Consider the following 24428-nt stretch of genomic DNA (forward strand, 5'->3'; position numbering starts at 1 on the left):
TTGTGAAACGTAAAAACACCCTTTAATGAGTTTTTACAAAAGTTTTCTGTTGAAAAACATCTCACCTAAAAAAAGTTGAATTATTACAAATAATCTGTTCATTTATCAAGTTTTGAAAAATTTAGAAAAACAAATCTTGACTACATATTTACATCAACATTATTTTCCTAGTGCAGGGTACATTGCTATAACTGTTTACATCAGGCTATATTGTGACAAAAACTGATGCCATTGTTGAGTGAAAAAAAGTCTGATACAGTCACAGTCAGTGACATTTTCTTTGCCAGTGATTTGCTCAGTGTTACCACTGTTACAGTAGATGCATTCTGTATTTTCACATTGTAACATTTATCTAAACAAACAAAAGATTTACTAGAAGAAGCACAGGCTTGTATCTCTGCTCATTCTTGACCTCCAGTTAGTTTATGGAACAGGTCTTCGTCTAGCGTCTCGTTCTGGTCTTTAGATCTTGTGGAGAGGAAGATGTAACCGCCAATGAACTCGTGGACCACTTTGCAGTCACAGCTCAAACAGCAGAAGGCTATTGACACGTTCTGGTCGAACTCTATGGTCACCTGGAATGACATATAAAGGATTCATTTCTCTGAAGTAATACTGACTCTATCCCCAAACAACTGCAACCCTGAATGAAGAGACAGGTAAAATCATAATAAGGCACAACCATCCCTCACCTGTCTTATCTCCCAGTTGACGTTCCACTGCTTCATATTGGCGAATCTCCATGTGGTGACAGGCAGGCCAGAGGACATGTCAATGCGAATCATACGGTTGTATGAGATCCCCAGAATCTCATCCTTCTTACTGCCTTTGAATCTGAAACACAAATAAAAGGATAACCTCTCAAATTAACACTCAGAAATTACATCTACATGTTCAAATATGTCACCAGTTGTGTGTGTATTATAACTATATATATATACACACACCATACCTGACAATGTAGTAGTTGATACCGAACTCTGGCAGCGACTGCCAGGCCTGGATAAAGCGCATCTTGGCCTCCATTAGGGACAGTCGTGCTATGTTCTGATGGGCCTCCAGGATACGTGCTGTTAGCTTAAAACAATCATCAGAGGCAGATTTAGCTAATATATCTAGTGATAACAGTGATGTAACTCTGATGGCTGTTGGCAGTCAAGTACATTGCACTTAGCCCTGAAACACACCTGTTTGGTCTTGTGCTTCTTGGCATAGCGTGGGGAAACAAAACATTCAGCATTCATCTCCATAGTGTCCAGGTCAGGAGCTGCCTGACCAGGAGGGGGCGCCAGGCTCTTCATTTGCAGAAAGGACTGGATGTTCCTCACTTCTGACTTGTAGGAGCTGTAGGCCATTGTCTTGCCCTTGGAGGCCAGGATACATGCAGCCTTCCACTTGGCGTACTGTGTTTCCTGCGGCAGAGGGCAATTACAGGACAGTGACATTTACAATGCCAGCCTCAAATTTACATATGCACGCTTTACACCGATTTTAAAAAGATGCAGAATTGCCGGTTATCACAGAATGAGAATGGGGATGGAGGGGTGAGCCTTACGTTGTCACATCGGATGTACACCTCATTCATCCCGTCAGCAACCGGGAGCAGGAGCTTGATGCCGAACTTCTTGTCTGTCACATTGACATCAGGGACCACCTCACAACCTGAATCAAATAAGGAGGAAGAGATAGTAGTGGATTTAACCACAGAAGAAGAGCAGCAAGACACAACAGATCTGCTAATATGATCACAGAATGAAACTGCAGATACTACCGCAGCTTAAAGGAGAACACCACTGAATTTTATTCGGGACTGTGATAGTTGATATTTACTACTTGTTTTAGAGTAGTTTATCCGTTATCTAGTGTGTGTATAACATTACATTTATTATTAAGAAGCTTATGATCACAGGGATGCTCAAAGACATAATCACACAACATGGGAATGCTTAAATAGAGGGTTATTAATCCTCAACAACACAGACCACATTAAGAAATGTTTTTAACATCATTCTTTTTCACTGACCTCGGAGGTGAAACTGCTCTATGGGCTCTCCACTGGAGGCCTCCTTGTTCTTGTAGTAGGAGATGGTGGTGTCCTTGAATACAAACCAGTACTCTTTGTACGGCCGCAGAGTTAGTCTTTTGGGCCTGATTCAAGACAGCAAGAAAGAAAAAGAAATGTTTTTTTGCCTGCAATACAGTTTATGACCTTATCTGAGTAAAAGGCTGAATAATCATTTTTTAAAATAGCACAGGCTACTGGGCTCCTTTAATCAGTTATCAGATGATCTAGAGGCCATTATATGATTAAAAGCAACATAGACACACACACAATACATTTGTAGAGAGAACATTTTACCCCTGTCCCATTAATCACCTTATGGCCGCTCCAAAATTATCTCGCAAGTCACTTAATTACGCAGATTTAAGGGCACTAGACAGGTGAAGGTTTATAGGTTTAAAGATCAATTTCAGAGACAGATATTTGAGATTTTACTTAAGTTATTAATAATCTTCATGTGATAGGAATATAGGTTGAATAAAGGTGGGATTACCTAAACAGTCGGAGGGAATCTGCCAGCTCTGGAATGTCTGTAATGTCTTCCTGGGGGTGGGACAAACAACTGTCAATTATTATTTGTCTTCTCCTGACATCACCATGTTAAGACATGCAATCACCGGAGGCCTACCAATCACCCCTGTTTTAAAACAGATGTTATACTGTAACAGAGCTGAAAACCTTCAAATTAAGGTTAATATCTAGTCCGGTGTCGTACTGTCTAAAAAAATATGTTTACCAGAATTCTGTCCATGTGTCCGCCTTCAAGTGTCACCTCCAAGTTGGACAGGGCAGCCTCTACTTCATCTATTTCGGGTTCATTGGAGTGGTCCAGTGGTTCACTTGACATGGTCAGTTTACAAATGTGATACTGAAAAGAAAAAGTTTTTAGTAGAGGGATTTTTACTCAGTAAAAAAACACATCCACTGACTTTTGTTATAGCAACAATCAAATATTTAGTTTCTCGAGTAACCAGAACAAGTCATTATGAAGTTCTCTGACATGACTTAAGAGGTTATGCAAGGCTGGTGAGTCAGAAGGAGGTTTGAGCACAGCTATGTGTGCCAGCCATTGCACCAATGTGTAGGTGAGTGCAACACTGATCTGAATCACTGTCTCACCCATTGCAAAATAACAGCTCAACGGATCAGAGATGGGCTGAAATTTAGACACATTTTGCCATAATTTTTTCCTTAGAGAATTTGTCCGATATGGAGGTATACTTCTTACCACCAATCTCTCTTCCTATATTCCAGGCTCTCTCCCTCCCATCTTCCCGCTACAGTGGGGTTATTCTCATGTCCTGACACGTCAAATTGCATTAAAATGCCAAACCCCCTCTCCCGGATGGATAATATTCTCAGCTCCAAGACACACATAAACTGTACTTAAAACTAATTTAGGCCACATTACTGAGCCCTTTGGAGAACAGCGGTTCATGATTGCAAGCCACATTGTAGAACTCAACAATATTATGGCATATTGTTGAGTTCTACAATAAAGAATGCATGCAAGTGTTAAAGCTACAGCTTTTATCTCAATGTTTAATAGCTTTGTATGATTTATAGATGACTTTCATTATGCTGAAGATCCAGGTTTAAGCACTTCTCCAGTGATAACCAGGTACATTTATAATTTATATTTGCAAAGTTATGTAAAACACCGGCTTAGTGGTTAGCAGGAAGGTCTTAGTAAAGGGACTGGCTTTTGAAGCACTTTTGATAGAGAGTAAGCTCTCTATCAAATTAGAATAAGAGGGTATATAAAAAAGTTATTTGTATTCATGTTATTGATTCTGTCTAAACAATGGTGGTGAAATCCTTAAAACTGGAATTTAAATGACTTCAAATATGGAAAATAATTTGTTAGGTACAATATAGCCAATGAGAACAATTCCAGATTGAACTGTGGCATATTGTTCACCTGTATTGAAGCGAACATCAGCATCTCTTCCTCAGTGCAGTCTATCTCCTCCAGCAGGATGGACCAGCGAGCTTGCTCATACAGCTGGGTTATTCTGATGGCATCATACTAAAACACAAGAACATGGGCACACATACACTCAAACTGAATTCAAAATCTTCTAAACCAAGTCTGCCCTGATGTTATTTCAGGGAGTTTAAAGAAAATAATATTTCCACGGTTCTCTCACTTTTTTGGGTCTCTTACTTTAGGATTGAGGTCAAAGAAGACATTGTACTTGAAGCGCAGCAATAGCTTTTCTTCATCTTGGATGTCTTGCTCCATGAGAGAACGAGACGAGTCCAACCACCTGTCAATCATAGCAACAACCAATTAGATGAGCTGCTGTTGGAAATATCATTCATATCACCAAAAGATTTCAGCAACATTTTGTTTTTATGTATTTTCTACCCTGCATTGTTGATTGCTTTGTCCACTAGCGAGAGCGGCTGGAACATCTTGGCCAGCTCTGCAGGTGGCAAGTTGGGCTGGCTGTCGGCTAGAGGGTTTTCTCCAAACCAAAGGCAGGTGGCAGACACTGGCATCCCGTTCTCGGGGTCATAGGTAGCTGTCATGGTCTTACTATACATGGGGCCTTGTGTGAGGAGAATGGTAGATAAATGATTAAAATCAGTTCACCAAAAAAAGGTAGGATTCAGAATGCTTTCATAGCAATAGTGTATTTAAAGGAACTGTAAGGATAATTGTACTTGAAGTTGAGATCAAGCCACTGTCAAACAGTATGGTCCAAAAAGGTATAAGACCAAAAGAACATTTTCAAAGAAGAATCAATAGTTAAAATAAAAGTTTGACAGAAAGGTGGAGACCCATAAAAACAAAGTAATGCCAGATGAAACTAAAAAGGTAATAACTGGGGTGACATTAAAGGCGGCAGAGATCAAAGGTCCTAATTAGAGTGAATTTTAGGTTGGTGTGGCATCTGAACTGGATTCTCTGCGTAACAGTGAGAGTGCGTGTTAGGGAAACCTTGAAGAACATGGCAGCATACTAAACAATTCTTTAAGATCTCACTGATGAAAACCGTGGTCTGTCAGATCTCAGCAGCACTAGATACTTCTCATTTCTTCTCATCCTCCAGCGGAAGTAACTCATAAGAATAAAGACATCCTTTCTTGGACAATAATCTCAATGTATCAAATTAAAAGACATTATGAATCACCTGCTGGCCTAAACTTTGGCATAGCTGATTTTCGATACATAAACTGTCAGAATCCCATATAATTAAAGTCAGGATAACTACAGCAACCAATGATGTTTAGCTAGAATTTCAATCAACCAGCCCGCAGTCCAGTTCTAGACTAGAATCTTTAACTGGTCACAGTGTCAACATGAGGAAGGAGTCAAAGTGCAAATTACCTGCAATTTGACATTTTACCTTTATAATAAGTATTAAGTTATTATAAGTTAAGTAATAAGACCCCCTTCGGACATGTATTACTACATACTGATATGTTTTTCCTGTAAAAAAAAAAGTATAATTTCCACATTAAAAAGGCATCTACACCTTCTGCCATAATATAAATTCCAGAATCTGTGAATATTTAAATCTTGTATGTATGTATGTATATATATATATATATATATATATATATATATACATACATATATATTTTCTGCAAAGTTTGGACACAAGATGTCTCCTACTTAATTATTCGCTCATTCTCAGTGTATGTGCACTGATGACCTCAGGTTTCTACATTGCATTTATATAAGTTGCATACTGGACCAGGGTTGAATTCCAAATGATCTGTTGCCTGCCCCCCTTCAAATCCCATTTTTAATGACACACTTTGAGCCAATGAATGTGAAAACACACTGAAGTGAAGCTCAAACATCCAATTGTAGGAACAAGAAGAAAAACATATTTTTGAGCGGAAATTATAGTGGAGGCCATAATTATAGTATAGCCTTACACAAAATAACAAAGGCTAAGAGATATAACCCATGAAACATTTAGGAATCGTTTCCATTTCTTTCGAGCCAATGCATCATTTTCTTTTCATTATCTGAGTATTAGTCTGAATCTTTTGAGAGATGCTGCAGATTGCTTTTGAAATGAGATTGAATGCTTCTTTGCTGACAAACTTTTGTTTTTAGCCTTGTTAAGTAACAGCCCTGTGTTTCACAGTACCTGTGCCTCCTGGTCCCCCGCTAAGTAAATCAATGTCCCAGAGGTCATCGTTTGCTGAGTTCTTGTCTTTCTTCTTCTTCTTCCTGGAGGGATCGTCTGGAGGCTTCAGAAGGGACAGTTCCTCTGATCTTCTGATGTCTGAGATGGAGCGAACAAAAGAGAGATCAGGAAGAATATGGATGGAAGCTGAGTTTTAATTTTAGATCAATGGAAGATGTTTCTGTACAAAGACACACTGTATCATAACAAAAGCAGCAAGGACAAAGTGACGAAGGACAGAGAATCTCACTGAGTATTCGACAGATCTCCCCCACCGCCTTGAAGACCACACTGGAGAAGCTGACGGTCAATTTGATGGTTTTCATATTGGGGAGCTGCAGTAACAGGGGTTTGTGCTGGGGTGTATAGCGCAGGTCAGCATCAGCCTGTGTGAAAAATCATTGTTTTTTAAATCATATGAACCAAACCTCTTTTCCTTTCTTACTGTGGTGATTTTTTCAACCTTAGCTGGGCCTAGAGGAACGTCCCCTGTCCCTTTATGTTTGCTTTTTTCTTTTAATATGTGTGGAAAAGTATGTACACAAAGGTGCGATGGCCCCTGTGGGTCTTGAACAGTCATGACAAAGGATATATGTCGATGCTCACAAATGCAATGTAGGTAATGGAAACAAAAAATAGATAGTGAGGCAATTTTTGAAGGAGATGTTTTTCTGCATTCATTTGGTTGTTATCATTTTGTTTACAGTTTGAATCTTCACTACTACTCTAATGCTTGGCTGTACAACATGCGGTTGAATTATAGACCCAAGAGGTGGTTCAGGCTGGGCTGACAAAATTAAACCATGGCTCTCCCTGCCTTAAGGAGCTGCAAACACACACACAATTGAATTCCTATGGTTTAAACTGGAGTATTTATTGTGCCAACGGCATTAAAACAGTTTTTTCCTTTGCAGAAATACATTTCTTGGGAAATCATTAAAGCTCAGCACAATTATAAAATAGATTAAATCACTTTGGCATCTACATATTACCTGAATTCCATACTTGTCCAAGGTCCAGTGTGTCTTGAGCAGCCAGCATTTCCTCTGTTCCCACCACAGGGCATGGTCTGACCAGTCCTGAGGAGCTTCTGCACACAGACAGATTAAGTAAAACATATTACTACCATTATTACTGCCATGTTACTGTCATATCTCAAGTTTAAAGGGCGGCTCACACCCAAAATTATTGCACACATTTACATGTCAGGTTTAAAGGGGCTTGAGGTGGAGCTCTGGCTTTATAACGAAAATACTTCAACAGCCACTACATCTGCTACCAACACAAACACTTCATATACCCAGTGTTGAGTAGGTGGCTGAGCATGATTAAAGTGTGGTTTTATGAGTCTACCTGACATCATGTTTTGGTGCTGGGCTGAAATCCGTTCGTTGATGACAAGCTACTTAGTCATCTATTATGTCTCATGCTCTTTAAACCACCTTACTAAAGTTGCCTTCATGTTATATTAGCTCCTCCGCTTTTATGGAGAACTGTAAAGAGATATCAGACCAAATCCTAGCTGAACTTTGGCCCGTAGGGCTACACAGGCCAATGCATTGTGACAAAACAATGGCGCTGCAGGGTAGAAAAATGCAGGGCAAACAAGGGTGCGGCTTGACTAACAGACTAGTTGTGGCAGCAGGGGAAGATTGAGGTAACGTGCTTAAAACAAAATCAAATGGATGTACACTTTACACCAGGTAAACAAACACAAACTGCTTTAAATGCTAGCAGTCAAATGAGGAAGAGAAATGTATTGTCAATGTGCAAGGGCAATAGAAATCTGTGTTTCCTCTTAGTGTTTCTCTCAAGTTACACATAAATTCCTTCACAGGGGTCACTGCACAAGACCAGCAACCATGCAGCATTCCTGGAGACATTTGGGGGTTTAATGCCTTGCTCAAAAGTACCTAAATTAGATGCTACACACGCTGACAGATTATAGTATCACCCATCTGAGACACTTACTGATCTTCTCCACTAGCTTAAGCATGAGGCCTCCAATGTGCAAGTCTCCCTTCACCCTCAACTTAAATTTCATGGACTCATCTCCAGCTTTTTGATCCACCTGCACCGACAGCTCCCATGATGTTTCTCCATGCTCTGCGGCTGTGATCATGGCCCTGTTATAAAACGACAGAGGTGGGACAGTGCATGGATTATAGACAGGATGCTCCTGAGTTTAGATATTGCCATCACAGAAACAAAAACCTACTGCTGTAGCTAGTTAATTACATGGTGGGGGAAACCTATTAAAATATGTTGATTCTTTTCTTGCTTTCTTGTGTTTGGAAGATTAGGAAACATCTGGGATGAAAACATGAGTCAGTGGATTAAGTGTTTCTCAGTATCCGGTGGGAACATCCAAATTTGGCCAGAAGTTAACAAACACGGATGTCTCTGTGTCTCTGTTATTAGTGGCCACCAACAGCACAGATTCTCACCCCGCTTCTTCTGCAGTATCTCTGCAATGATACTGCAGCCCCCGAAGTACTCCTCTCACCCCATACAATTATAAATAAGATATCAGCGAACACACAGACTGGCAGATGTACTGGCTGGTGCCAGCAGGGAAAAAAGAGATGAGCAGACTGCAGACATAACACAGCTGTATAGCTCTGCACATAGAGGCACAGATATGGTGGAGGATTGTTGGATTTTGATTATGAGAAAGAGTGAGTGGATGAAAGACATCAGGCAGGTAAGAAAGAGGAGAAGAGCGGGGGAGGAGGAGCAGGGAGGGTACAGCTGTGGAATGTGTGACGAGCAGGGACACGACTCTGGTACAGCGGAGACCATGCAAAACAACAATCTCCACACACTGCACCAGCCCCCCCCTCATTTCACATCAGAAATCTGAAAATGTAGTGGACAAAGAAATGCAAACTCACACACGAACTAGTCTAGACTGGGGCTATCAGTAGAGAACAGAGTGGAAGCATATACTGTGTGAAACTGTGCAGAGGTTAGGATTAATGAACACACTCTGCTCCCTTTGAGCTGCTCCCCTCCCTATACAGCTGTAGGGTACAGTTAACAGTTAGAGCTTGCATGTCGGCTGGGGAAGGCTTGTTGAAATGTGTTGGTAAGAGATGAGTTGACTCTCACAGTATTACACTAGCTGCAGAAAAAAGACCAAAAAAGTGATGGAAAGAGCAATGATGTAATTTGGGGCTAATGAAAATGCAAAGAACTGAAAATAAAATATATTTTTCATGCAAAATATGCAATGTTTTAAAAGGATTTTTGAGGCAACCAATGTGGATTCTGTTTAGGAGATTTTAGTTTCAATTTGAATCTACTATTTCTAATTTACAGGTGAGAATTTGAATGTTTAATAAAAAATGTTTGAAAAACTAGAGGAATGCATCACTGGAAAAAGACACACAAATACAACAACCTCCTTTTTACAGTACAGCTACAAACAAGAGACAATGTCCAAAAGCACCATGGATTTCTTCTTATTGTTAGAACCATTCATATAAAGGCTAATGGTCTGAAATCCAACCAACTGTGATGGCAGTGAGCCCTGTGGCAAGGACTAGGCCTTTCTTTTGAGCCATAAACAACACAACTATTGCCTTTTATTAATCACAGAAGGCAGTACAGTGTCAGCCCAGCCTTACAGAGCAATAGTAGTACAATAAAAACAAATCAACCATTAACTTCATTCTGTGTAGGCCAACCACAGACCCATTGGGCCATATTAACGATATGTGATATGTTTCGTCCGGGTTGTGATAGGTCTGCTAATCAAACCAACCTGGCTAATAATAACGCGTAAATCTAACGATAACGGAATTAAAAGGATTTAAAACCACTCTTACCTTGGTGAAAAGTTTGTCTCTCGGTAAGCTATTCTTAGAAATTTCCTGTGAAGTGAAATGAACCAGGAATGAGGCTCCTTCGGGAATAAAACACGCCCAGTTCAGACAGGTAGAGAGGAGGTGGGACCGTTAGAGGAATTGGGCAAGTTACAAAAACAAAGGTGAGTTTGTTCACAACCTTTCTAATGTTTGGGATTTAACCAAATTTTGCAGGGCTGTACATTGTAGTGGACTCCATAAGACAGACAGAGCTGGTCTAAAAGTAGCCTCATGAGTACCCAAAAAAATCAATGAACCAACCAATGGCCAGCAGATGTTAACCTCAGTTTATGTTAATAACATTACTCTATTACAGTGTGTTAGCTTCATGACAACATAGCAGTAAGCTAATCTAACTTGGAAAACCTTTCTGACCCTAAACTGTTATTTACTTTTGGTCCATTTGTTTTAACTTTAGGTGAATTTTATACTACACTGAAAGCACTTTGAAGCAGAATATTTTGTTTTGCTAGGCTAATGCTTATATGTAGCAAAATATAGTATTAGTACGCTAATGCTAGTAGTTAGCATAGCAAAACAAAATACTTGTCTTTTGTTTCTTTTCTAAAATAGTATCACTTTAATAATATAGTGATAATACTAATAAAGTATTATTTTATTTGGTCGGGTCTTTCACTGGCTGGACTATGACCACGACTGACTAACCACCAGAAAGACTTGACTGACTTGTGAATGTATATTTAACGAGCATTCAACACTCAGACTGTAAGTCAAGTAAAGTTAAATATTAAACAGTCCTCCAACTTTATACATTAAGGTCAGTTTACCAGTCATTGGGAGTACTACTCAGCCAGTTCGACCCATACTGGAAATAAAGTGCAATGCCAAATTGCTGTAATACTCGTCCTTTACTAAGAAAGTAAGAAACAATACCAAATACAAGCAGCAAATAATTGCCCTATACTTACACAAGTTTGCCCTGTTTGTCCAACTCCAGTTATACAGGATTGCGTTGGGATACTTTCTAGGTAGGTACAGTTAAAATATCATATCAGGGTTGTTAAATGGTTTTAAAGAGACAACATGATGAATAATAGTTTGCCACAGATGAATCAGCCCACCTTTCTTAATGCCCACATCCTGCCCAATGAGTAAATCAAGATGAATCACTTTGTCTTTTCCACACAATGATATTGTCAGCTTACGAAACTCCAATAACACATCAATAAAATTGATGGTTAGGACTTTTACCATTTGTACAGATGGCGCTCTCCTGACAACCAGCGAGGCACACTAAATTATAGCCAATTTTGTAGCTCTAAATATGTAGGTGTGTTTCTTAAGCAGTTAGTGCATGACGTGTGCTTCTCTGTTACAGCCACTGGGTAATGAGGCGAGCCCATGTGTGAAGCCTGCCACCCCCTGGTTTCTATTGGTAAGCTCATACATTATCTTTTTGCCTTGGCTGGTACTTGAGCAAAATGCATTTGACGATCTAGATAGTATCAGCCATGTGTATTCAAATGGAAAACACACATGAGATTACAGGGGGTAATTAGGCAGCTTGAGCCCAACTGTTGAAGATTAAGTTACATTTTTTCTACTTTGAATAAATGTCAACCTCCATATTGTGAAAGATTCTGCACACTGTCACCACACTCTTTATTCATAATGCGACATTTAAATCATAGACTTTTGTCAGGCAGCCAATTCCTAAATTACATAAATTTCTTTCACATGATTTCATTTTCCTATGCACCTCTCCACCAGGTGTGTGTCAGACCACACTCAGTTTAACCTCCAAACTGTAGAAAGAGAAAAAATAGAGAGAGACACAGAGCTGTAGGTTTGTACTCTTTTAAATGTCCATGATAGCATTTCCTTTCTTAGTCAAGCAATCCAAAAAGTCTTGGTGGACAAATATATTTTTAGCTGATTAGTCATTGTTATGGTAATTTAATGGGCAATAAGCTATTAGTTATTAGTCATCCTGTAACTGGAAAATGATCGTCATATGTCTAGTATCATAGTAACATTCACAAATACTATATGCTTTGGCCTTGTTGTATTTTTTATTTTTTATTCTTCTACATGACTGCATTCACTTGCAGGGAGACATTAATTATTATTTCCTACAAAATCAGCCAACTAATAAGTAATACCTACTCTTAGTAAACACATTACTGTAATGAATTTCTGTTGCTGCCACATAGTGGCGCTATTAGACCATACCAGAGTTGGAGGAGAGAAAGATCCTTTTTGAGAGAGTGGTGCTGCATGTCTTTGTCGAAGGAATAGGCCGCTGTTTGCTGTTAACTCTAGCTCTTTGGATGTGTGTTTTATGGAATGCACTGAACCATAAAGGTGCTGTAAAGGACACATTCAAGTAGGTTTTCAAATTAAAAACATCTTCATCATCCACGTCATCACAGGAAGAAAGCACTTACCACTCAAGTTAACACAACATGAAAATACCCTTTAAAGGAACATGGAAATACAAATGAAAGACTATTTTTGAGTCATTTTCAATGATCTGCCCTGGCTTCATGCCAGAAAAGCTACCACAAACCATCTCAGGGGAAGTCTGGAGTGGTGTCTCCTTTTTTCTGATGGATAATTTCATACTTCATTGATTAAATGTTGAACTTGTCTCTGCCCATCCAGGGAGGACAGATGTCAGAGTTAGCTGCAGAAGAACTGCCCTAGAATTTGTAAGAACACAGTTTGGGTGCTTACTGCTTACCAACACAAGGGCTTAAAACTGGGCGCTCCACTTTAGGGACAGTTTCTTTGACCACTTGATAATTTTGACCACACCCTACAGATTAAGTGTAGCAAACATGCCTGTGAGCCAGTCTAAGCTCTCTGTTCCAGCTGAGGGTTTAGTGCTGGCATATGAAGTCGTCTTGAGTCCTTGTGTAAGAGAGGAAATGTAAATTCCATGACAAAAACAAACAAATAAACCCTGAGCCTCATAAACTGTGTCATTGGTGGACAGAGACACGGAAAATAACATCATTTGGACCTGTCAGGCCTGGATGGAGTACAGACAAAGTAACACCATGTCCATGTCATCGTGACACCTGTGGTTCTAATGGCAACGTAGTGCGCACAGTTCAAGCTAAAGGAAAGGACAAATATCACCTTACTTTTACTACAGTGCCTGGGAGAATGATAAAATGTAGTCTTAAGAGTGATGAGGAGAGAGAGAAGGAAAAATTTTGGACTGTGGTTTTAGACACAATAAATTACATCGACTGCCTGAAGCGGGTCTGAACCTACTTGGAAGCGGGTGGGAAAAAACATCTGTAGAAGCCTTTGCCGGCTTTCTGTATTTATGGAAAGAGAAACCTCCTGGTGACCTGGGAACACGCTTACCCAATTAGCAGCCTCGCCGACGGATCAAATGGAAGTGAAAACATTCACTGCCGTGACGGAGACGCATCACAATGCCCCATTCATGCTGCCGAGCCCCATGCTTTTGGGGTGAGGTGAGGGAGTGGGGGGGTTGTTCTTCGAGGGATGTAGTGGAGAGGTGGGATAGGCGAGAGGGAGTAATGAATGCAACAAGAACCGAACCTACCTCACCACCTTCTTTGACGTGTAGATGGAGGCCTCATTCATGACTTAATACGGGTTCGGAGGTAAACACTGTTCAAAGGTGTTGTTTTCATAAGGTTACTGACCACTACTCGCCTTGGCGTTCCACATCCCCTTCACCTCAGCCCCTGCATCCCCTTGAACGCTCCCACCTCTACAACCCAACAAAACCTCGGGTCTTATCCTGTGGGACTCGGACTGAGGGGTCTGAGAAACAGCCCTAGAGGATAGGTTCTGGGCTCTGGGGGACAAAGGCTACACTGCCTTATGGATTGCAATCTGTTGCAGCTCTGATTCATTTACACTGTTTGAGCCATGTTTCCTTTTTATTACTTTCTTTTTATAATGGGTATACTGATTTATTCTTCAGCCACTGACCTTGATAGCTACCATGAAGTTCCATAACATTTCCAGTCCAAATAGAAGAATAAAAGTCAAGAAAGGACAACCTGCACCTGGCAGGTTATTTGTTCTACAAATGTCAGTGTAATGTGAAATTCTGTCGTGATGAGAGTCATGCAAACCAGGTGTGATGGTCAGGAGAGGTTCTATGACTTAGAGCAGAGTGATTGACTAAATATAGACTGAATGTGTTGATAAAAGTGCTTGTATTTCCCTAAATATTACCGACCTCTCCTCACATGCAAAAAAAGGCTCAGTATAAAGGCTCTTTTATTTCTAAAATTAATTGTTTATTTATATGGGTGGAGCCATTGGTGTTTCTGTAAATGGTGTCTTATGTCCTTGCTTGTGGGTGTTTCCATTAAAGCTTATAAAAATGTTACCAAGACAGGGCCACTGCTAATAAAATTATAAATACAAAAAAAAAGTTTCTAAAAAAGTAAAAAAATAAGTTAAAGCATGCAGAAAGCTCATGCATTTTCAATTACATTTGAACTTTCCATACAATACAGCCAAGACGGATATTCCCTTTTTTCTCTTCACCTCTCCTTGCATGGAAACATCTGACAGAAATAAAACTTTTCATGGTGTCAGGTCAGATAGCCATAAATACAGGTTGTCAGCGCAGTGTGACCCTCACATCTAGTGGAGAGGCTGTTCTGAACCGTGGTTTGGAACAGGATATCACATGTTTAAATATTGCACTTCTTTCTGAAAAGTGGCTACTGTAAAACAACTTCCATTACAGAGTATCGCTTTACCTGTCACCGGCAGTATTTCATCCCTTTGCTGCCCAGAAACATAAAAGATATAGATGAACACAACCATATGGATAGATGGTAATCATTCACCTCAGGCAGATACTCTGCTAGTCCAAAATTGAAAGAAAGACAGATAGATTGCCTTTTTTTTCAGATATTAAGCCTGCTGAGTTCACTGTCCTTTTTGTTGGCAGAATTCATGATTAAATGCTGTCGCTCAAATCAACTGTGTATCCTTCTTTGTTTTTTTCAGCAGGTGTGCATGGAAGTTTGAAGCAGCTGGCATTTTTGTTTCTGTGTGAACATCAAATGTGTTGAATAAAGCCATATGAAATGCAGTGACTTTTATTAGTTTTGTCGGAGCACACAGAGAGACAGTGGGAACACTGCCCATATTCTGCTAAAGATAAAATACCACTTTTCTTGCAGGTCCCGTATGCAGAGGATGTTGGTCTGGATCTGGCCACGTGCTCGGAAGCGTTCACATGCCATCCAGACACGTCCTGTGCTACAGTGCAACATGGAAGAAACAACCTTTGACACTGGCCTTGAAGTTGCCGTGACTGATCTCACAGGTACAGCGTAAGAGGAAGCAGGGCGTTGTGTTCCTTTCCTCCCCACATCAATTTGCCAACTGGTTGTGAATGGGTGCCATTTTGAAATATGCAAATGTTGGTAGCCTCTGCCTGTATCAGCTGATGCAGGTCAGTGTTGTTTTTGGCCAGGCTTTAAAGCCCCGAGGGGAGAAAGACGTACTGAGAGTTAGAAAAGGTCGCATAAACTCTAGCGGGATTACTTTACCAACACTTTCCATGGCTGAGATCCTGTGAATGGATCCATTGTGGGGTGGGTCTCTGCTCGCGGAAAGCAAACCCTGTCAGGATCCAGTTCATTAGCACCTAGTTTACTGTTTGAAGTTAGTTATTTATCCGGTGTCTAAAGGGGAACCCCGTTCAGACATATGTAAGTGTGTGTTTATGTGTTTGTGTGTGTTTGTGTGTGTGTGTGTGTGTGTGTGTGTGTGTGTGTGTGTGTATGTGTGTGCGTTCACGTGCGCGTGTATCCATGCGTGGGCATGTAATGTGTACTTGTACAAACGCACAGTACTCATAGGATCTACAGGGGGTTTCCAGAGCAAATTGCTCAAGAGCAAATAAAACTTTCCATGGCGCAATAAAATGTATGGAGAACGAACAGGAGGGACATTGGTGCAGTTCTGAAGGTGGGAAACAACCTTGAGAATTTGTTGAAAAAATATATACATAAGGGTTTGATATATATGTTCTGACAGCCAATGACCTTGACTCTATAAATAAAAAATAGTACCACAAACATAGGAAGTTTGAAATGTTAAACAAAGTACATTTATATTACATTGTTATATTTTTCATGAGGCATATTTCCTGAAAAATTAACATTCAGGTTGTATTACATAATTTTAGCTATTGAATATGAAATGGAATTGGTGTTAGTAAACAGCGCTTGAAACACTGTTTACTTGTGGAATAACACTGAAGCAGCAGTCGTCCTTCCTCCTCTGTGTTATTCTACTGTATTTCAAACTATAAAGTTTGCCTCTGTGTATTTTCTTTTTTCTTTTGTGATCTGTTTGTTCTTTGGAAAGCGTCCCTGTGCCTCTGGTCAGACAAAAGTGCCGCGTTGAGCAAAACCTCCACTCCACTTTTATGGTCTGTGTGGGCCGTCCTATTTGTACATGCTTAGAGCAAATTAGACCAGCAGCTGCACATGGCCGTCCCATTCCATGTTGGCTTTTCATGATAAAAATATGCTTCGGTAAACCTCGCAGCTTGGATCCAGAAATATGCGTCCCGTTTCTTCTGGCACTGACACCTCTCCCTATTTACAATCAGCACTTCCCTTTTCCGGCACAAAAAGAGAAAGACATAAGGAAACAGAGAGACAGAATGGGGGTGGGAGTAAATGAGAGGGGTGGAGAGAGAAGGAGAGCGGGGCAGAAAGAAAAAGAGGGACCACCTATGCAGATGTTTTCCACATGTAGAAGGAAAACAAGCAGCAGCAAGATGAGCATGAGGAGAGGGAAGAGAGAAGGCTGCACCTGTTGTGGGGTGATGATCTGGCCACGGGTGACATCAGTCCTTGTAACGTGTCATGCTGCTTGAGTTATTAACTAACTACAAGCCAATGAAGGCTCTTTGTACTCATTTCAGAATAATATGTTCTCAGTTCACTTTGAGGCAGTTTGGAGATTTAAATAAATAAATAAAAAACATGGTACAGTACATTTTTAATGTAGATTGATTAAATTGTCATTAAAGGATAGTCTGTAAAACAAGACGTGTAAGCTACAGAATAAGTTTGATTTCATAAATGATGTGCCAGCCCATTTTTTGATATGATTTGACTTTCTAAACATTTCAAAACGGTTATTTAAAGGGAAACATTCATTAAAATGAAAATAGTAAAATTTAAATATAAAAGCACAAGTTTAGTTTTGTGAAATAAGTATCAGAATTTTACAAAGTCCTTTATTTCCTACATCTTGAACTAAATTGAAAACTGTTGTGAGATGACCTCTGACTTGAACGTGACACATTCTGAAATTAAGTACTTTTTAATATTTATATCAATATCACACACCTGCCTGATTTCCATTGATCAGTCAAGTCTCCCTTTATGTCTAGGGACAGTTGGGAAAAGTGGTAGGTAAATATAATTTCTGACAGTGTGACAGGAATAAGGAATAGTCCCCCGCTCGGAATTGAGTTCTTAGGCTAATCATCCATGATTACAGCACTGGAAGCCAAAACACACTCAATGTGAAAGAGGTTGTTTTCATCTGCATGCTGCAGCAGCACGGCTGGCTGACAGAGTTACCTATTCTCCCGAGGGCTCTCACTCTCCTTCTGCTTCTATTGGACTGGCCCGCAGCAGGTCTTGTAGCCCCTGGGGACTGTCCTGGGAGACCTGGACAACATTGGCAGCAGGCGGCTTAGGGGTGTCATTTCTCCCTGGTAAGCTATGGACAAAAGCATCTCTTGTTGTTGCAAGCTGTATGTGGTGCTGCTTTCCCAGCCCTGTGGAAAGGAAAGGACAGCCAATGACCAATGCCAAACAAACCTGCTCCAGCTCACCTGTGCAGTGAATGTGGAACCGAGTGACCCAGATCTGGATGGAAACCATTGCAAATATTTCCCAGCAAGGTCTGTGGAAGAAGCATTTAGCTGGGCCTCTCAGCAGGGAATTTAACTAACTGTAAATGACTCTGACTCCCTCCAGTTTGTGTCATCTGTTCCTAAGAAGTAGTAAACAGTTGGTTTACCATCAAACCATCAGCACATAGCTCAGTGCGATGCAAGGTGTGGACTGAAGTCTAGTAAAACTTCAATGCCTCCAACGATTGTGTGTTTATCTCACCACTCGCTGAAGAATTTATTGCACAAGAGAGTAAGTTATGAGAATGACAATGTGATTAGAAGCAGAGTTGTTGATGAGCAGTGAATCTGTTTATTGTCATGTCTGTTCAGTTCTGCTGGCAAGACAAACCTCTTTTTGCCCAAACTACAGCTCAGTTTAGAAGCGTAGGCCATTCTGCAAATATTTGGCTTGGCCACAGAAATTGAATTATATTGGCACAGAAAGCCTAGAAATAAAAAACAGCAACCTTGGGAACAATTATGCAAAGTGAAACGCGGTTAAACCAAGTGCTACTGGTTTTCCTTTCCATCCAAGAGGGAAAAAAAGGAAAAGTCTGCTTTAGCAAAGTTTATCTCCCTTAATAAATATGTTGGAGCATTTATCCTTGCCATGGAAGTTGTGGCTATAGCTCATTTTTGTAGTGTTATATAGCTTCTTGGCATTACACACAGCCTTAAAAGTGAACACATCTTCTAGGAGTTCAGTCACATGAACCCAAAGCTGTGGTGACTTGATGGTCCATTTCAACCACAGATAAAACCCCATAACAAATAGCATTTAATAAATGTTTAGTCTGTTACCTCAGAACATGTTATGCTCTGACAACACAGGAAATATCCGTTGAGATAAACAGCAATTATTTTCTGCTTCTGTAATGAAATAATTTGAGGTTGATTTATGCGTAGTATTAATTTATTTGCTCTATCATATTAGTGACAATGCTGTTCAACCAGAGACCAGATTTTTTTCAGCTGTGGATGACACAAAATTGAAATGGTCAACGGCTAGAGGTAGATATCTTTAGAAGGCTTATAGCCCGCTTACCTGCTGAAATTGAACAATTCAACTCAGAATGATCCCAAGGAGTGCTAAGGCATTGAGTGTTTCATTTGGATCACATTATGAATCCTTAAAGGGGAACTTCGGCAGATTTTTACCCTAGTCTTGATCACTAGAGGTCACCGAGTACTGTCGATAGGAACAAGAACGTGGTTCTAGCAAACTGGAGATCCTGCAGCTAATGGCCAGAGCTCCCAGTTAGTTATAATACACTTTTTGGGGGCATATCCTAAAGAGTGCCGTTTGCTCCTATTAACAGACACAAAATGCAATTAAAATGTCTGTGCAACATAATCAGGGCCCTTACGTGACAACAACATGCCTTTTCAACTCATACATTGTGCTAAAACCGTACTAAACAGTACTGTCGCCTACCTGTTTTTCCACCGCTCGCTTCACCGAAAGCCCAGAATAATCGATCACGGAGATAATGCCTTCACGACGAAAAAAAGTTTATTTCCCCCTCAAAAATGTCCATGTCTTCACACACTACTCTCCGATTTGCACACTTCCTGCAACAATTTCTTCTTCTGCGTTTACCTGCAACAAGTGAAATCCCACGGGACTTAAGTACGAGTCCCGTGGGATAAACGAAGAGATTGTTGATCGGAGGTGTTTACAAGGGAAGAAGCTTGAGGTTCAAGGTTCAAGTGCCTACTAGGGGAAATAAACTTTTTTTCGTCTCTAAGGCATTATCTCCGTGATCGCATAGTACTTGTATGGGAGTTTGCACATCCAGCTGTAGTAACTAACTAGCCACAACTGCAGTATCTCATGGTTATGGAAAGGTAGACGATGAAAGTGTAGGCACTTGAACCTTCTCATTCTGTTGCCACCATTTGGAAAGGCACAAACGCGAACCATTTCTTCTCCACAGTAGATCAACACACGTTATTATTACTCCAAGCTTCTTCCCTTGTAAACACCTCCAATCATCAATCTCTTCTTCTTCTGCGTTTATCCCACGGGACTCGTGCTGAAGTCCCGTGGGATTTCACTTGTTGCAGGTAAACGCAGAAGAAGAAATTGTTGCAGGAAGTGTGCAAATCGGAGAGTAGTGTGTGAAGACATGGACATTTTTGAGGGGGAAATAAACTTTTTTTCGTTGTGAAGGCATTGTCTCCGTGATCGATTATTCTGGGCTTTCGGTGAAGCGAGCGGTGGAAAAACAGGTAGGCGACAGTACTGTTTAGTACGGTTTTAGCACAATGTATGAGTTGAAAAGGCATGTTGTTGTCACGTAAGGGCCCTGATTATGTTGCACAGACATTTTAATTGCATTTTGTGTCTGTTAATAGGAGCAAATGGCACTCTTTAGGATATGCCCCCAAAAAGTGTATTATAACGCTCTGGCCATTAGCTGCAGGATCTCCAGTTTGCTAGAACCAATTCTGGTCGTTCTTTTTCCTATCGACAGTACTCGGTGACCTCTAGTGATCAAGACTAGAGTAAAAATCTGCCGAAGTTCCCCTTTAAGCTCCACTCCCCACTAACCACAAAAAATAGGGTTAGTGGTTTTTCTGATGGCCTCATCAGTGAGGCATTGACTGGGTCTTCTCTCATTAGCCATTGAAGCCCCACCTGCAGAACACAGGAAACACAAACTCCATTGCTCTCATTGACACAAACACTAATGCGGCTAGCCAGCTAACTAGCTAACCATCATGCAAACCTTTAAGCCAGCTTTGTTTGCTCACAGCTGAGGCTCAAAAGAAAGGCAGAACCAGTGCAGAAAAGGGCCAGCTTTGACAATTTTCACACAAAGGGAGCACTGTTGGCTAACAGTGAGCGGCCTGTTTCTGGGAGGTTTGCACTGTTCCTGGGGCCCATTTCATGGAACAGTTAGCAAGGCCAAAGGCAACCCATGGACTGGAGTGATAGTTAAGGCCTTCGGGGCTAAGCCTGGGTCTGGCCCTCTAGCTTTCCCCTCTATCCCCCACCCAGTTCAGAGGCTTTAACAAAGCCGACTGGGGACGCTGGGTGCTGCAGGTGTCCTCTCATAAAGACCCACATCACATGGGCTGGTGGACTAACTGACTGTGTTGGCATGTTTGGGTTATTTTTTTTCCTCCTTGCAGGTGTTGGAAAAATCGAGACAATAATGAAGTGCCATACACTCAGTATGAGACTTGTTGAACTATTAGTTGTAATAATGATTTTTGTGTTTTCATATTTTTACAGTATGTAAATAAGCAGTTAGAACTTGTACCTGTTGAGGCTTTATGGTACCATTACATGTCAGAGATCTGTCTCTGGATTTAATAACAGTGTGGTCGGCTTCAGTGGTCTTGAGTGTCAAGGAAGGTGTGGTTGACTTATTTAGGCTAAAGCAAAACAGTCTAAGCAATTATTAATGTAGAGATTAGCATTTAAAAAAAAAAACCCAACCTCAGCTTAAGCTGCTGGTAATATCCATCATTCGGAACTGGGCTTACCTCCCATCCACACTGTCAGAGTTTGAGAGGATACTTCCTCCAGCTGCAACTGCAATTGCAACAGCTATCGAACAGTCTATGCCTTCGTTTGATTTAGCCTTAATGGGACAGAGATGCCAGAAATACGGCTAGCGTGGTGAGAAGGGGAAAGAGGAAGAAAGCATGCGAGTAAAGACGAGAGAGAGAGAGAGAGAGAGAGAGAGAGATTAATATCCAGGCTTCTCTCCTCCTGACCACAGAGTGGGCATAAAGAGCCCGGCGCCTCATTGATGTCAGCCCTAGCTGTGCCTGTCCTGTAGTTTTCAGTTTGGTTTGGACAGAACAGGCGGCCTGGCCTACAGGGGTTGGGAGGACAGGGCTCAGGGTTTCCCACATCACTCAAGGGCCTCTGATAGGCGGTCACACAGGCCGGTAATGACAGGGGGAGAGATTTAGTATTAAAGTCTCCTCTGCTGCCTCCTCTGCTCCTGTCTGACGTCAGGCTGTTAAATACGGGGATGAGAGCATGGCATGGCCTATGGGGAAGGGAGTTAGACCTGTCTTAAGTATACAGCTTTGTGTGAGAGAAGCCTGGCTGGGTTCCCTTGGAGTGTTGCTAAGGACACAAGCTGTACACAGCACGGGGGGAATTTGGGATCACAGTCAGTCATTGAGGGGATTTGCATCTGCCATAAATATGAATTCAGTCAAGGTAAATGGTGATAAGATTGAAGGAGGAGGGAGTTCCATATATTAACATGGTGACTCATTCTAAGTGGCTTGTAATTCACTGGGTGGATTCTGGGTTAGCAATACAATAATGCATGCCAAGACTACCAGTAAAAGTATTCTTCGTAGTTGTCCGGAAGTCCTGGCTTGCCATCTTTTCAGTTTTTTAACCTCTATCCCACATACAATACTGAGGGTTTTTCCCTGGTTATTTGTAGAGCATTATAACATTTGAGTTCATGACTAATAAACTTGGAAAGCAAACTAGATGGCTGGAGACTGGTTTGAAAATGTCATATACTCACAAGTAAAAGACCTCATTGTCTTTACCAGTTTGCAACTCAACTGTACAACCAATACCCAAAGCAGCTCAGCAACATTAAAGCAGCCGATTGCTGCACCTGCATCCACAGATCATCACACCATTGTGGCATTTAAAGAAAAGGCCTCAGTCAAACACGCCCCCTGACCTTCTCCAGCTAACATAAACTAATTAGGCTGGCTCTGAAAGGAATGGCCCGCCATTGGATTAATCAGCCTCCACAGATCTGGACCATGCAGTTCTGCTCCAGCCAGCTCTCCCCACTAGAACCTCATTATCTCACGTTTTCAAAGGAGCGCCATGGCGAATAGCACAAGGGGCTGAAGGGATGGAGAAATGGAGGAGGTGGTGGTGCAGGAAGGGGCTTCCCCAGTTCCTCTCTTCTCACATCGGACTCAGTAAGGAAATGTCAAGCGTGAAGCTCAGAGAGTGGTCAGTACCGCTCAGTCCAGCAGGCAGCACAGAGGGGGCCTTTGTCCACCATCACTTAGCGCCAATTACAGCCCGTCAAAATAGTTTTTCTGCTGTGGGGCGACGTGTTAATGGGCCCGGAGTTGGGTGTGAGGAGCGACCTTGTCCACACACACCAACCAGGGGTCAGGGGTTAATAGGGCCCCTCTGATGTGGCGGATGAGATTTCGGCAACCTTTAGCTGGCGAGGGAATGCCAGGACAAAGCCTGTAGAATGTGATACAATTAGGCGGACAGCTAGCCATCCTGAATGGAGTTGCTCCGTAGAAGTGGGATGGCTGCATTAGCTAGGAGCAGATGGGCAGCCGGACGCTAGCCAAACAGGTGCCGTGGAAGGTCAAAATCCCTCCCAAGTGCAAAAGAGGACCCAGGTGAGGACAAAAACACCAGCCAAACTCAGGGCTTTATTTGGAGTGAGCAGCAATTAAAAATCCTGTTGAACAAATGACTCGTCTGGACACAAAGAAGGTCCCTTTGTACTTGTGAAAAGGTCAGAGACCATGCAGTCTTCTGTAGCATTTCCCATACAATCCTGAGCCCATGGAGCTGAACCTTGGCTTAAGAGAAGACTGGGCCAGCAATCCTGTAGAATCAACCTCAGCCAAACTTGAAAGCTGTCTACTCTCCCATACGAGAAAGTGAACTTGGCACAATTGGCGTCTGACCTATACTGTGTTTCCTGAGTAATCAGTGATTATCTGATGCAAGATGAAAAAAAGTCCTGGCAAAATTAAATGTTCATAACATTGAATTGTGCTACGTGTGCCTGGTCTGGGCATGTGAGCACAAAGCCAGGCCTCCGTTTACACCATAAGTGTGGGAACAGAACCAATGCCAAACTACCCATGGGCCCTTCGAAGGCCCACAACACTCTGCCAGGGAGAGCTGGAGATTTTTGAAAAAATACCCTACACCACACTGAGCAAATCCAACCACATGCAAGCCTGTGGGAACTAGCGGATGACATCTATCCACATATAAATACTCTCAAAATACTTTCTAGACTTATTGGTGTACAGATCCCCCCCCCTCTCACCCAATCCTCTTGGAAATGGTAGTGGCGATCTGGCTCCCAGCTTCATCTACTTAATGTTGAAATAAAGGAGGTGATTGAACTCAGCCTCCAAATTGGATTTGTTTAATCTGCATCAAGTTTGAACATCCTGTGTAAACACAAGCGTGTGCAGATGCCGGAAACGCCACGGCTGGAAACGTAAATGCTCGTGGTTGACTTTGGCAGAGAATCAGAAGAGCAGAAGGGGGAGTGAGGCCTGAACAGAGGCTGGAGAACTTCCATTGTTACTAGAGGGTCAAAGGTTATTTCTCCACAAAATAAGTAAATTGAAGTGGTGTAGATTGATTGTGGGTGACACGATGACAAGGGTTTAAAGAATGTTTATAATTTTCAATGATATGCAGATAAACAACACCCTACAAAGTACATATCCTC

At 41.4% G+C, this 24428-nt stretch overlaps 1 protein-coding gene and 1 long non-coding RNA gene across 3 annotated transcripts in view; one reads left to right on the forward strand and one right to left on the reverse strand.

The window, feature by feature from the left end:
- On the reverse strand, positions 1-11030 carry fermt1 (FERM domain containing kindlin 1). 2 transcript variants are annotated; one of them, XM_051408930.1, is made up of 16 exons: positions 11012-11030; positions 8185-8339; positions 7206-7303; positions 6464-6599; positions 6175-6312; positions 4434-4617; positions 4230-4332; positions 3984-4091; positions 2799-2930; positions 2556-2605; positions 2024-2148; positions 1556-1662; positions 1188-1412; positions 953-1077; positions 693-834; positions 1-575 (listed from the first exon to the last, which is right to left on the reverse strand). In XM_051408930.1, exons 2-16 carry the CDS (start codon positions 8333-8335, stop codon positions 402-404), a joined length of 1998 nt encoding a protein of 665 aa, XP_051264890.1. In that variant the 5' UTR covers positions 8336-8339; positions 11012-11030; the 3' UTR covers positions 1-401. The 2 variants fall into 2 exon arrangements, with proteins under 2 accessions (XP_051264890.1, XP_051264889.1); XM_051408929.1 differs by lacking the exon at positions 11012-11030 and adding an exon at positions 10044-10139.
- The window catches only part of LOC127368301 (uncharacterized), a 20049-nt gene continuing 5780 nt past the window's right edge, over positions 10160-24428 (forward strand). The window contains exons 1-3 of the long non-coding RNA XR_007885611.1: positions 10160-10204; positions 11422-11478; positions 15236-15381. This is a non-coding gene — a long non-coding RNA (uncharacterized LOC127368301). The remainder of the gene's footprint in view (positions 10205-11421; positions 11479-15235; positions 15382-24428) is intronic.

Source organism: Dicentrarchus labrax, unplaced genomic scaffold (assembly GCF_905237075.1).
Source record: "Dicentrarchus labrax unplaced genomic scaffold, dlabrax2021, whole genome shotgun sequence".
NCBI classification, from domain to species: Eukaryota; Metazoa; Chordata; class Actinopteri; family Moronidae; genus Dicentrarchus; species Dicentrarchus labrax.

Coding starts and splice junctions, on each gene's coding strand:
- fermt1 (XM_051408930.1), bottom strand. CDS start 8,335: ATGATCACAGCCGCAGAGCATGGAGAAACATCATGGGAGCTGTCGGTG. Junction 7,304..8,184: donor TAAGCTAGTGGAGAAGATCA/GTAAGTGTCTCA, acceptor GTCTGTGTGCAG/AAGCTCCTCAGGACTGGTCA. Junction 2,931..3,983: donor TGATGTTCGCTTCAATACAG/GTGAACAATATG, acceptor TTTTCTTTTCAG/TATCACATTTGTAAACTGAC.